The sequence below is a fragment of the Benincasa hispida genome, chromosome 5, assembly GCF_009727055.1.
Source record: "Benincasa hispida cultivar B227 chromosome 5, ASM972705v1, whole genome shotgun sequence".
Lineage (NCBI taxonomy): Eukaryota > Viridiplantae > Streptophyta > Magnoliopsida > Cucurbitales > Cucurbitaceae > Benincasa > Benincasa hispida.
The window spans coordinates 33,253,549-33,267,894 of NC_052353.1; the positions used below are offsets into that span (position 1 = coordinate 33,253,549).

Here is a 14,346-nt window from a genome sequence, read left to right on the forward strand (position 1 = left end):
CTCGTTCTCATTATTCTTTTGGTACGATATTTTAGTGAGTCAGAATAGCCCCCACGAAAGGCAGTCGACTACTCCTTCACTAAATCAAGACATTCTTGACTAAATACTAATACCAGTATAACTCTTATCCTTATAGTACTTAGTTACCATTTATTTGGTCAAGATCTTTACTAACACTTAGTAAGTCTTGTAAGTGTATACCCGTCCGTCATTTTCAAATTACAAAAATCGGAATCAAACAAGCCCTCGAAGGAGAAACAATTGTTTGAAAACGGACCTAAGTACCTATCCATTTCTAGAGTTTATGGTGTTCTGAACCCTATGTTACAACCTTCTGAAGGGATAGCCGTCGTGAAACGACTAGCAAAGGGTCGCATAAAGCCAACCAGCAGACGCAACATAGGAATCTCACAGTATGACCTAATGGAAGAGACCGTAGGACGTGTTGACACACACCCTTCACCCACTTACTATGAACTACTTCCCCTATTCACCTTGTTATTGACCCATGCAAACACTTTCCAAAGGGAGGTTGTCACTGATAATAACTCAAAGCCGAGCATGGATCTCATGGTGTGAACTCTTAGGGACATGAGAGCTAGAAATAATATATCTCAAATACTATTAATCTCCCACTAGAGTGTTCTATTTTATAAAAATTGGTACTAACTTGGTTATAAACTGACTAATTTTATACAACCTAAGTCTAGGTAATTTTTCCTAGTATAACTCTTATACGGGGAATTAACCTATGATGTCTAGGTGATAAATCAATTTTATTACCTTACATCACTCACGCATGCTCATAAAACTAGGGTTATTGACTTAGACGCAAGTTTGATCTCCAAGTAGGAGGTGTTCTATAAACCGTCAACTTAAGTATCCCCAGCCTTAGACAAGATCTCCCCGGGTAAGTAAACAACTCTTATTTTACAAGTAATCGATCTATTTTAACTCTTAAAAATAAATCAATTGAATTGCGCCGGTTAACCCTAGGTGAGCATGCAATTTATCTTTGTTATAGATTTTAAAAGTCTAGGTTATTTTATAAAAATTATAAAGCAATCATATCAATTATAACCCTAGAACATTCATCTATAACATGCTTCCTTAAAGAAATTCATGCTTTAATATAACACTTATGTTAAATTATGAAAATCTAAGCATGCATACTATATACATGATAACACTTATAACATATAACAAATGCATGTCACATGCTTATCCTATGGTGGGGTTTTTTAAAACTATATGGCATACTTTACGCACACATATTAAAAACAATATCATACATCACATGCATAATACTTAACAACACTAAAGTGGACTGGTTTTGGCATTAAAATAAACAAACAACTAAATTATTACATAATTCACCAAGCCTCTCCCCTAAATCGACTTCAAACCTTTTGAATCAACCCGAACCAACCAAAAATCACTTGAACCAACTCAAAACTCCAAAAAAATTGGTTGAATTGATCAAACTGACTCAACCAAGTCGAATCGGACTGGTCAACGAGTTGGAGCTGGTCAACAGTTGGAGGAATCCGGGCGCGTGGGTTGGAGAACCAGGTCACGAAGCGGGTTGGGTGCTGGACGGGTCGGATTGGCTGAAGGCAGGCACGCGCGGGATGGAGAACCGGGTTGGATGTGCAGACGGGTTGGTCGCAGGGTCTGAGAGTATGAAACCGGGTCTATGAGTGTTTTCTTCTCCAATCCTCTTGGCCAGCTTAAGTTCAACCACTTCTTTTGAACAAATGAAGGCCTAAAAGGACTCTAATGACTCCATAAAAAATACAGACCCTTTGCAACACATTAAAGCTCATATACATGTAAGCAATTACAATTTCATCAACAAAATAATGAGAAAACAAATGCCAAAACGTAATGTATCCACTTTAGTCCTCAAAGCATTCATCACATGAATAACACCCACCTTATGCAATAGAACGTTATAAGCATGCTCTGACACCAATTTTTGGAATTAAAGAAGCATGCACAACAGAAGCAACAGATCATATCGCTCTAACTACAAATAATTAACTAAGGATTAAGCATACAAAAAGAGTTAGAGATACAACCTTTGTAGTTTCCATGAGAATTTTTGTTTCCATGATCAATCGGCACCACCAACAGTAAATCCTCGCTCTTCTCCATTTGAAGAACACAGTTGTGGGATCGAATTATTAGTGAAAGATAGAGAATTTCACTAATTAAATTGGAGAGTCAAAGAAAATTTGTGGAAAAAATATATTGAATATTCAAGGAATCATTAATTTTTAAATTTTGAAAAACAAAACCTATTTGTAAACAAAACACATGCAAAAAGCCTTCTTGCATGGCTTCCACCTCAAACTCCATTAGCATGACTAATGTAGGTCAAGCTTAGCATAAGCCACTTCAAAACCCACTTACTTAGTGGAAAAATCCAACAATTGGATTTTTCCACTAACTAATTTTTTATTAAAATAAATTTATAATAGAACAATTTTTGACAAAAAATATAAATACTATTTTCATATTTTAGAAGTTATTTAATTAAAACAATAAACAAATTTAATATCACACATCCAACGCTACACACATTTGTAGACTCATCGCCAAGCTCCTTGATCACGAACGCTCGAACACAACAACCTCGAACACTCGTCCAACGCAACGGCTACACTGTATGAACACCGTGCACTTGAACTCAGTGATCACCTTGGTCACGAACACCTCAACAGCATGAATGGCCTCCACAAAACCTCGATGGTGTCGAGTTGGGTATAAACCTCCAAGAAGGCTACCTTGGTATTCTCGATGTGAGAATCCAGAGGGTGGGCTCTATGTGGACTTGGTTTGAGGCAGAAGATGGAGGAAACAACAATCATGTAAACAATCGAGCATGTGGGAAATTGTTGAACTTATTGTATAGGTCGATGCCCAATTGTTTAACAAACGCTAAGCGATCATCTAGCAAAAGCTAAGCGATCGTTTAGCTCATCGCTTAGCTGCGTGTCTGTTGCCTGCAAAATACTACATGATCGTTTAGCTCTCTCCAAGTTGTCACTTAGCAAATCCTATTTACTTGACAACTTCCGTGAGATTCCGAGAGAGAAAAATCTCAAATTCACAAAATTTTTACATTACTAAAATTAGGAAAACATTTTTCTTTTTATCTCACGGTTACCATGAAACCACCAATAACCTCCCACTCAATTGGTTATTAGAGAAAAAGAATTAATTATCTAATAATTAATATTATTATAAATATAAATGATAACCAACTTATTATACTATATTTATAACCTATAATTTTAATATTTCATCTCATGAAACATATAAACCATAACTCTTTTTCTATTCCATAGCAGTTAATGGAAATCTATTTACATTAATCCTCCATTAGATGTATCTCATACATCAAACCAGTCATATCATATATAATTTTGAATTACCTCTTGTCAATTTTGAACATTTCAAATCAACACCAAGAACTGATCCTCAACTGAATCCATTGAGCTACCAAGGAGACCTTATTCACCTGTAGCTCAAACTCCAACGGTACGTGAATAACTGACTAAACTCTTTAGTCACGAGATCACCATTCGTTAACTGTCAGGTACTCCATTAAAGATCGACAGTTGAACTTTTTCTTACCACAAATATATTATGTGTCCATCTTAACCAATCAGTAGTGCGACAACCCTTCACAGATCGCTCGTAAGTACAGCTGGCCAATAACCATTATGCCCCTGTAGTTACATAAGATGAAATTCACTCCTTTCCCAAAGCAGGGGTAAGTAGATAGATTGCTCCCTTAAGAGTTGATTTCGAGTCTTGAACATAGTGGCCACAGCTTCTTTTTGGAAGAGAGGACTCATTCATAGTAGGGCTATGACTTATGTTCATTAGAGGGATCAGTGGTACTTAAGAAATTAAATGTAACTACATGGGCATAACGGTAAATTGGCCCAATTATACTTACGAGCGATCTGTGAAGGATTATCGCACTGTTGATTGGTTGATATGGACACAAAATATATATGTAGTAAGGAGAGTGCAGCTATCGGTTTTTAGTGAAGTGCTCGGCAGTTAACAGATAATGGATCCCATGACTAAAGAGTTTAGTCACGTACCGTTGGAGCTTTAAGCTACAGGTCCATAAGGTCCCATTGGTAGCTCAATGGATTCAAGTTAAGAATAAGCTCTTGAGGATGATTTGAAATGTTCAAATTGACAAGAGAAAATTCGATTATATATGATATAATCGGTGTGATGTATGAGATACATCAAGTGGAGGATTAATGTGAATATACTTGATGATTAATGTAAATATGATTTATATTAAGTACCATGAAATAGAAAAAGAACTATGGTTTATATGTTTCATGAAATGAAATATTAAAACTATAGGTTATAAATATAATATGGTAAGTTGGTTATCATATATATTTATAATAATATTAATTATTGGATAATTATCTCTTTTTCTCTAATAACCAATTAAGTGGGAAGTTATTGGTGGTTTTATGGTAACCGTGAGATAAAAGGAAAAAGGTTTTCCTAAATTTAGGAGAATTGCTTAATTCGAAAAGAACTAACGGAATGCTATCAAGTGAAATGGTTTCACTAAACGATAGCTTATAAAGAGACTAAACGATCATAGAGTGTCATATACGATAGTTCACTCAGCTGGTCATAGCTAAACGATCGTAGGGCATTGTTTATACGATAGGCTGCCTTCTTCTACATGATTGAGCATTTGTCTATACAATAGACACTTCTCATCTCTCACTTGCTCAATCGTCTACACGATTGTTGTTCCTCCAATCTCTTTCTCTTACCAAGATCATACAAAGCCTACACTTCTGGATTCTCACACCGAGAATACCAAGGTAACCATTTTGGTGGTGTCCTCACTCAACTCGATTGAGTTGGAAGTTTTGGAGGTCGTTCGTTGTGTATTCGCGTTGTTCATGTGGTGGTTGTTGTTGATCGTGCTGTGTTGCGTCCATTATGTTCAAACGTTCGTGTATCACTGTCTTAAAGACTAAGTGAGCATTCATGATCGAGGGTGATAAGGAGCTGACCAACCAAGAAGCTCAACAAGATCAAACCAACTCAAATGAAGAGGAAATTGAAGCTCACCAAGCTCAAACTAGCTCAATTGAATCTCAAGCTAAAAATCCATTGGAGAACTTTCCAAGTCGATCCAATCATGAGGCAATCATTATGCCCCAAGAACCAATGACAAGAGCTAGAGCTAAAAGACTTGAAAAGGGATTAAATGTTTGCTTCCAAGCTAAATTTCTAGCTCATCATGAAGAGTTGTAACCCTTCAAACTCCAAGAGTCACTTGAGCACCCAAAAATCCTAATGAATCTGGAAATTCAGATTCATCCCCATATTTAATGCTTGATGTATTAATTTATTTCAATGTATTTACATTTATTAAGGTTCATGTATGTAATTGAAGAGTTTTTGTTGAACCTAGCCAATTAGGTGAAAAGTTGTGTCCTCTCAAGTTGTCTTTTCAATTAGTATAAATACCTATGTAGTTTGGTCATTGGAACACACTTTGAATTTGAATGAGATTTCATTAGAGTTTTTGTCTCTCAAGCTTTATGCTTTTTCTTTGTATTCTTGTGTTTAGAATGCATGTATTAGAACTTTCAATCTAGTTTGATCAATTAGATTGTGGAGAGTTCGAAATTTTGAAGTTAGGAACAAGTTCTCTTTTCTTCTTGATCATCGATCAATTTTCCAAGTCAAATCTGTTTAGCTTTCTTAGGGTTGCTTACTAAATAGTTAATTGAGGTTATTCTTATTATCGTTGTGGGGTTCACCTAGAATAAAAGGGGAGTTCTCATACGTGATTGAGGCAGTTCCTTTTATCATTTGGTATCAGAGCTTTGGCTCTAAACAGATTATATCTTTACTTGTTTCTTTTCCATGTCATCTTTCTTTGTTTAATATCATCTATCTCCATATTTCTTGTGACTCTTCATCTTCTCATTTTTTTTCTCTTGCTTCGTACGTTATTGTGCTTGCTACCAAAAAAAAAAAGACAAAAAATAGCAGGAAAAAAAAAAGGAAAAAGAAAGGTTAAAAGTGACTTATCATCTTCTTTAACATTTCATATTCTACGTCACTTGTTTTATGTATTTAAAGAAAAAATCTCAAGAAAGTTTTAAAGCATTGTGAGTATTTGAAAGGAGTCCAAAAAAGAAAAAAAAAATCATATCTACATCCTTTTGTCATTTCCATCTTTTCATTCACACTTTGCTCATTCTAATATATTTTTGTGATCCTTTACTAAATTTGTTTATCTTCATTTTCTTTTAGCCTCCTATAGATTTTCTTCTTAAAAGTTCATTCCAGTACATCACATTTATGTTTCTAAATTTGAGATTTTTGTGACTTTCCATCTTCTAGCTAAATTGATATTGTTCTTGCATGATTCTCATAAGAATACTATAAGACTTGCTGAAGTTTGAGATATTTCTAGTCTTAGGAGTAATTCTATATATATATTGAGTACAAAGACGAGTGACTTTTTCATCTTCTAGAAAGTAATCACGTAAGGGAGTGCTAGTGAGGTCCATTTTTCTTTTACTTTTTTTTTTTCTTTTGCAGGATGGCCAATCAAGATGATGTTGAAGTTAATGAAGTATGTTTGAGAGAGGCACAATAAGGAGTTATGGCGAGAATGATCCGTACTATGGAAGCATTGACAGATCGTTTGGATAGGTTGGAGATTGAGCATCGAGTAAGGGAAAGAGTGCTGCCTCCTCCACCCCAACCTGAGGTAATTCACCATAATGATGACCAAGTTACATTACTTGGGGCGCCAAGAGGAGGAGAAAGACGTGTTGAGCATGGAGTAGTTAGAGGAAGAGGTCGAGGGAGAGGTTATCAAAACTTCCAAAGGCAAGCTCAATGAGAAGTAGCTCCAATTGATCGTAATATGGGAGGAATCAAATTTAAAATTCCAAAGTTCTTTGGAAAAACTGATCCAGAGGAGTACATTAAATGGGAAAAAGAGGTGGAGAATGTGTTTGCTTGCCATAATTTTAGTGACAAGCAGAAGGTTAGATTTTGTGTTGCTAAATTTAAGGATTACGCTCAAACTTGGTGGGACAAGTTAACGACTGGAAGGAGAAGAAATCTTGAGGCACCAATTATTTCATGGTATGAATTCAAAGATTCCATGAGGAAACATTTTGTTCCAAATCATTTCCAAAGGGATATGGCACAAAGGCTTCAAGCACTGAGGCAAGGGAACAAGTCTGTGGAAGACTACTACAAAGAGATGGACATTTTGATGGATCGACTTGATCTTGATGAGGACATGGAGACTCTCATGGCACGATTTTTGAATGGCCTCAACAAGGAGATTGCTGACAAGGTTGATTTGCAGCCATATTTTGACATAGAGGAGATGTTGCATCTTGCCATCAAAGTGGAAAAACATTTGAGTACCAAAAGAGCAAGGTACACTTCTTCTAAACCTTCTTCTTCTCTCAACTCATCATGGAAAAATGAGAATAGAAGTGATTTTAGAAGTAGAGATAAATTTGTGAAAGAAAATTCTAAAGAAAAAGGTGAGTCTTCTATGAAAGGGAAAGCTAAACTAGAAGAGCATAAAGAGAGAAATAGAGATATTAAGTGCGGGAAATGTTAAGGGTTAGGGCATGTCAGTAGAGATTGTTCAAAAAAAAGGACAATCATCATCCATAACGGTGAGGTAGTAACTGAGGGAGAGGGAAGTGAAAATGAGGAGGATAAGGAAGAAATGGCTGAAGAAGGAGAGACTAGTGATGGAAGTTATGAATACCAATTGTAGGCAATGCGTTTGTTACTAGAAGAGCTTTAAGTGCTCAAGTTAAAGAAGATCTAGTGGAGGAGCAAAGGGAAACATTGTTTCATACTCGATGTCATGTACATGGAAAGGCATGTTGTGTAATCATTGACGGTGGGAGTTGTACTAATGTTGTTAGTACATTACTTGTCAAAAGATTGGTTTTGACCACGATACCACATCCTAGACCATACAAACTTCAGTGGTTGAATAATAGTGGGGAAGTGCGAGTCAATAGACAATGTCTTGTGTCTTTTTCTATTGGAAGATACAATGATAGTATCTTATGTGATGTTGCACCTATGCATGCTAGAGAGATTTTATTAGGAAGGCCATGGCAATTTGATAGAAAAGCAATTCATGATGGCTATCTTAATCGCTACAAATTCACTAAAGATGAAAGGAAAACCATTCTTCTTCCTTTGTCAACCAGAGATGTGTATGATGAGCAATGCAAGTTAGAGAAAATGAGAGTGGAAGTTGAAAAAAATGAGAAAGAGGAAAAAAAATTCATTGAATGGCAAAAGCAAAAGAGAAAAGAATTTGAAAGAAAAAGAGAAAATTCTTATGAGAGTGAGAAAAATAATTGTGAAGAAAAAGAAAGGAGTGGAAAGAAAAAAAAATCCCAAAGAGAGAAAAAAAAGAACGGAGAGTCTGATAGCTAGAAATAGTGAGGTTAGAAAAGCTTTGGTTTCCACAAAACCAATCTTTGTACTTTTGTGCAAAGGTCCATGTTTTCTAACTAGTGACTCAAAAACTTCTTTGCCTAGTGTTTTTCTTAGATTGCTGTCTCTTATACACATCTAGATGTGTATAAGAGACAGTTTGAACGCCTATAAATAGGGAGTTGGGATTTCATTTTCAAATCACATAAAAATGATAAAATTCGTAGAGAAAGTAGAGGGCAGTGAGGGTTCAGAAGAATGTGTCAACTTTGGACGAGAAGATCTTCCAATATACTCGTGCGTTTGGAGTGATTCCAAAGCCATCTGAAAGCTCTGGAAGTCTAGTTTTCAGAGTAGGGCTGCCGGAGGAAAAGGCTCAAAGGAACTGGGCTGGAGGTTGAGAAGAAGGCAGAAGGGTCAGACTTTCGGATCAGTCTGGGCCCTGTCTCTTATACACATCTAGATGTGTATAAGAGACAGCCTATGCATGCTAGAGAGATTTTATTAGGAAGGCCATGGCAATTTGATAGAAAAGCAATTCATGATGGCTATCTTAATCGCTACAAATTCACTAAAGATGGAAGGAAAACCATTCTTCTTCCTTTGTCAACCAGAGATGTGTCTGTCTCTTATACACATCTAGATGTGTATAAGAGACAGATTTGAATGCATGCATATTGTTGAAAAACTATTTACATATGCATATGTATTGATTCTGTCTCTTATACACATCTAGATGTGTATAAGAGACAGATACAGAAGTACAAGGAGAAGGTATCTGAGCAGTAGTACCTAATGTGTGAAGGTACTTAGTATGGCCACAGGTGAATAAAGTCAGAGATTGAGCAAAAGGGTTCTCTCTGGACTAGTAATTGGTGTTGGGATTATTTTACCAGATATACAGTACTTTGACTTGAGAAATGATTTTACTGTTTTATGTTTAAAACAGTTTTTTATACATTACGCTTGGAAAATATTTATGCTGCAAAAGTTTATATTTCAGATAAAACTATTTTCTGAAATTATGCATGAGAATTTACTATGTTTTCTTCGTCACTCACTGGGCGTAAGCTCACCTCGTTTTCAAATGTTTTTGTTTTTCCCCCCCATAGGCAGTGGTCAAATTCTCTGAAGACATCTCAGTATTTGCTCTGCCACTAAAGGACCAAAAGACTTGTAACCATTTGCTAGGTGGTTATTGTTAATATTATACACATGTTACTATTGTTCATATAGGGACTAGAGTTTGTGGGTTTTGGGACTTGTAAATCTAATGTTGTAAATACTCTAAACATATTAAGTTTCTAAGTTAATAAATTTTGGGCCTACAGCCGTCCCGTTGCATATAATTTGTATTTGGTATCAGAGTTATTCCGCAAGAGTTTTTAGGCAGTAAGTGTCAGCCTAAGGGTTGATAACTGCTGCAGTCACGCCCTTTTCTAGGGTAAAAGGGTGATCTGGGATGGGGTGTGACATGATGAGAGTGAGAAAAATAATTGTGAAGAAAAAGAAAGGAGTGGAAAGAAAAAAAAATCCCAAAGAGAGAAAAAAAAGAACGGAGAGTCTGATAGCTAGAAATAGTGAGGTTAGAAAAGCTTTGGTTTCCACAAAACCAATCTTTGTACTTTTGTGCAAAGGTCCATGTTTTCTAACTAGTGACTCAAAAACTTCTTTGCCTAGTGTTTTTCTTAGATTGTTGCAGGAATTTAAGGACATTTTTCCTGAAGATCTACCAAGTGGGTTGCCACCACTAAGGGGGATTGAACACCAAATTGACTTCCTTCTAGGAGCAGTTATTCCAAATAGGCCAGCTTATCGAGCTAACCCTACCGAGACAAAAGAAATTCAAAAGCAAGTTGATGAGTTGCTTGCCAAAGGATACGTGAGAGAAAGTCTCAGTCCTTGTTCTGTTTGTGTCATCTTGGTTCCAAAGAAAGATGGAGCTTGGAGAATGTGTGTGGATTGTAGAGTCATCAACAAGATTACGATAAAGTATCGTCATCCTATCCCTAGACTTGATGATATGTTAGATGAATTGCATGAATCTGTTTTATTTACTAAAATTGATCTTAAGTTTGGATACCATCAAATTAGGATGAAAGTTGGCGATGAATGGAAAAATGCATTTAAGACTAAGCATGGATTGTATGAGTGGTTAGTTATGCCTTTTAATCTTACCAATGCACCTAGTACTTTTATGCGTCTCATGAATCATGTTTTGCGTGAATACATAGGAAAATGTGTGGTATTTTACTTTGATGATATTCTGGTTTATTCCACGTCTTTAGAAGAGCATGTGGAGCATGTTAGGAAGGTTTTACTTGCATTAAGAAAAGCTCAGTTGTTTGCCAATCTGAAAAAGTGTGCATTTTGACAATAAGATTAACTTTCTTGGATTTGTTATTTCTGCAAATGGTATCGAAGTTGATAATGAGAAAGTTAAAGCTATCCAAGAATGGCCACAACCTAAAAATGCTAGTGAAGTTAGATATTTTCATGGCTTAGCTAGTTTTTATAGGAGGTTCATCAAGGACTTTAGTACCATTGATGCACCATTGAATGAGATGGTTAAAAAGAATGTTGTTTTCAAATGGGGAGAATCTCAAGAAAGGGCATTTAATGTTTTGAAAGAAAAAATTAAGCTCTGCACCTTTGTTGTCTTTGCCTAACTTTGAAAATATATTTGAAATTGAGTGTGATGCTAGTGGAATAGGGAATGGAGTCGTTTTAATGCAGAAACAAAAACTCATTATGTACTTTAGCGAGAAATTGAATGGCGCTACTTTAAACTATCCAACTTATGACAAGGAGGTGTATGCTTTGGTAAGAGCATTACAAACTTGACAACATTACCTATGGCCAAACGAATTTGTCATCCATACTGATCATGAAAGTTTAAAGCATCTCAAGGGACAAGATGCTTTGAATTTTGGTCATTGGAACACACTTTGAATTTTCATTAGAGTTTTTGTCTCTCAAGCTTTATGCTTTTTCTTTGTATTCTTGTGTTTAGAATGCATGTATTAGAACTTTCAATCTAGTTTGATAAATTAGATTGTGGAAAGTTCAAAATTTTGAAGTTAGGAACAAGTTCTCCTTTTTTCTTGATCATCGATCAATCTTCCAAGCCAAATCTGTTTAGCTTTCTTGGGGTTGCTTACTAAATAGTTAATTGAGGTTATTCTTATTATCGTTGTGGGGTTCACCTAGAATAAATGGGGATTGCTTACTAAATAGTTTGAAGAATGAGTCTTCAAAGATATATACAATCTTTCCCTTGATTATCTTATAAGCATGTTGTAATTTCGCATTGTGCATGGTCTGTTAGTTTTCGTTTTGTACTGTAATTGTGTATGTTCAATAGCAAATGGAATTTGGAACAATCCTTTCACTACTATAAAAATTCTCATGTCTGGTTTCCTTCACCTGCCCCCTTCTAACGTTCTTACCAAAAGGTCATGGTGCTATCTCCTAATAACCATAAATAATCAACTTAAATACTTACAAGAAATCTTGTCGATTACGATTATAACTCAAGTAAAATTTCATTCATACAATCTTAAAGGATTTTCAAAAACTAAAATAATTTAAGAACCCACAGTTTAGTTTCTATACATGGTTTCAAATTTATAGTAGTTTAGTCTTTAAACATTAACAATTTGAGTCATTATACTTCAAAAACTATAATAATTTAAGAAAGAAAATTCTCATCAAAATAAGAGCTAAATAGTTTCCTTTTTCTCTGCATCTCCATGCAGAAGTTCGACTAGACTCTTTTCTCCCAAATTCAATAACATGGGGTGTGTTATCAAAGGAATGTTAAAGTACAATCTTCCAACAAAGATTGGACAATTAAGAGGAGGTTCCCAATTTCAAGCAGGGTTCCAATGAAGGAGTAGATACTACATGGAAAGTTTCATGAAATTAGTGAGAAAATGCCTGCATTAAGTACATAGATAGTTGTGATGAATGATACTCTAAAGACTCTTGCTTTGAGGAATCATACACTAAAGACTCTTGCTTTGAGGAATCTTGCTACATTTAATCAAATTTCTACACCTCCTTGTGTTTATTGCAATGACAGTCCTGTGTACCAATTGTACTTTTAATCCTGCTTCTATATATTATGTAGGTCACAATAGGACTAACTTGTATTCCAATACATACAATCCAGGTTGGAGACAACATCCTAATTTCTTGTGGGGAGAACAAATTGCTAACTCTTCTAATACAAATCAACAGGCAAAACAACCACTCACTCCCGAATTTAACAACCAAAACTAAGCAGCACTGACACAAAAAGTAGCTCAATGTTTGTCAATAGAGAATTTTCATTGAGGAATATATTGCAAAGAATGATGCAATTATTAAAAGTAGTATAACAACCTTGGAGAGTTTAGAAGTGCAGTTAGGACAACTGATAATAGAGATAATAAACAGGCAGCAAGGAGATCTTTCAACAGTACCAAAACTCCATAAAGAGAAGGAAATGAACAATGTAAGGTGATCACATAAAGAGGTGAACTAAAATATGTAGAGCTAGAAAACCCAACTGATGTATCATTGCAGGAAAGTGCAAGCAATTCCAAGGATTGAAATGAGAGATGATAGGAAAACATATAATATGAAGTCCGAGAAACAATTAAAGATAGATTAGGCGTTGGAATGGGTGACATAATTGCAATGCACCTAGAGTCAAATAAAGACAACAATTCCTAAATCAGTAACTCAAAAATATCAAGGAGACGTTTGAAACAAGAAATTGGTTATTATAGTCCTACATTATTATAGTTAGGTTATAATAGTATGTTGTTTGGGGTGTGGATTATTTTAGTTTGAATCACAATAGTATATGTTTGAGGTGTAAATTATTTTAGTTTAAGAAAAAAATAGTAAACATTGTAACAAAGTATAAAAAAAACGATGAATGTAAAATAATAAAACCTCTAGCAAATACTAAATATCGTAGAAAACAGAAGTTTGAAATAATATTGACTGTAACTAATTAGATAATACAAAATAGTATTTACTGTAGCAAGAGATGGTTATTATAGTTCTTAGATTATCCTTACCCCAAACACACCCTAAGGTTTTAAAGCACCTCCACCATTTCCACATAGATTCAAGAAATCCATATCAATATATTGTTAGTAAAGACACTCAAGGAAATGTCTAACCATGTTAAAATTTTAACGGACATCTTAACCAAGTACATGTTAGGAGAATTTAAAACAATAGCTTTGACAAATAATTGTAGTGCGTTGTTAACAAGCTAGATGCTTACCAAAGCTACAAGATCTTGGAAGTTCCACAATTCCTTGCATGATTGTTGGAACAAACGTTGGATGTGCCTTATGATCAACCTAATGCCCTCGTTAGCCTTTAACAAACTAGGCATTGTAAAGTTAGCCCTACTATAATAACTATGCAACTGACAGATATGTGGCTAATAAGCCAACAAAAAAAAATTGAGGATGTAAATGTAAAAGTAGATAAACTAGTGATGTACTTGTAAAAGAAGATAATTTTGCTTCCATGTAAACTTTATCATTAAGAACACCATTCTTAGCCACAGACAGAATATTGATAGATTTTCAATAAGAATAACTTACAATGCCAGTAAAAGATCAACAAGTCACATTTAATGTCTTGAATGCATTAAAATCAGCCTCTGGGGATTTGGGAAAACACTCAAGCCTTGAAACACTACAAATGGCAGAGAAGCAGCAATTTGAAGAAGAAATGAGTGACTAGGAAGGATCTTTTGATCATGACCAATCAATGAAAGGGTTAACCTATGTGGATGCACAAAACAATTGGTTGTGATCTACAGAA

The 14,346-nt window shown here is 35.2% G+C and overlaps 1 protein-coding gene across 1 annotated transcript; it reads left to right on the forward strand.

Moving 5' to 3' along the window:
* Positions 1–6,952: 6,952 nt before the first annotated feature.
* On the forward strand, positions 6,953–10,885 carry LOC120077303 (uncharacterized protein K02A2.6-like). The gene is made up of 3 exons (XM_039031190.1): positions 6,953–7,589; positions 7,832–8,303; positions 10,204–10,885. Exons 1-3 carry the CDS (start codon positions 6,953–6,955, stop codon positions 10,883–10,885), a joined length of 1,791 nt encoding a protein of 596 aa, XP_038887118.1.
* The last annotated feature ends 3,461 nt before the right edge of the window (positions 10,886–14,346 follow it).

Excerpts from the sequence above, each read along its gene's own strand:
- LOC120077303 (XM_039031190.1), top strand. The coding sequence starts at position 6,953 with ATGGGAGGAATCAAATTTAAAATTCCAAAGTTCTTTGGAAAAACTGAT. Across the intron at positions 7,590-7,831 it reads AGAAAATTCTAAAGAAAAAG|GCAATGCGTTTGTTACTAGA; the intron begins GTGAGTCTTCTA and ends TACCAATTGTAG. Across the intron at positions 8,304-10,203 it reads GTGTATGATGAGCAATGCAA|ATTGTTGCAGGAATTTAAGG; the intron begins GTTAGAGAAAAT and ends TGTTTTTCTTAG.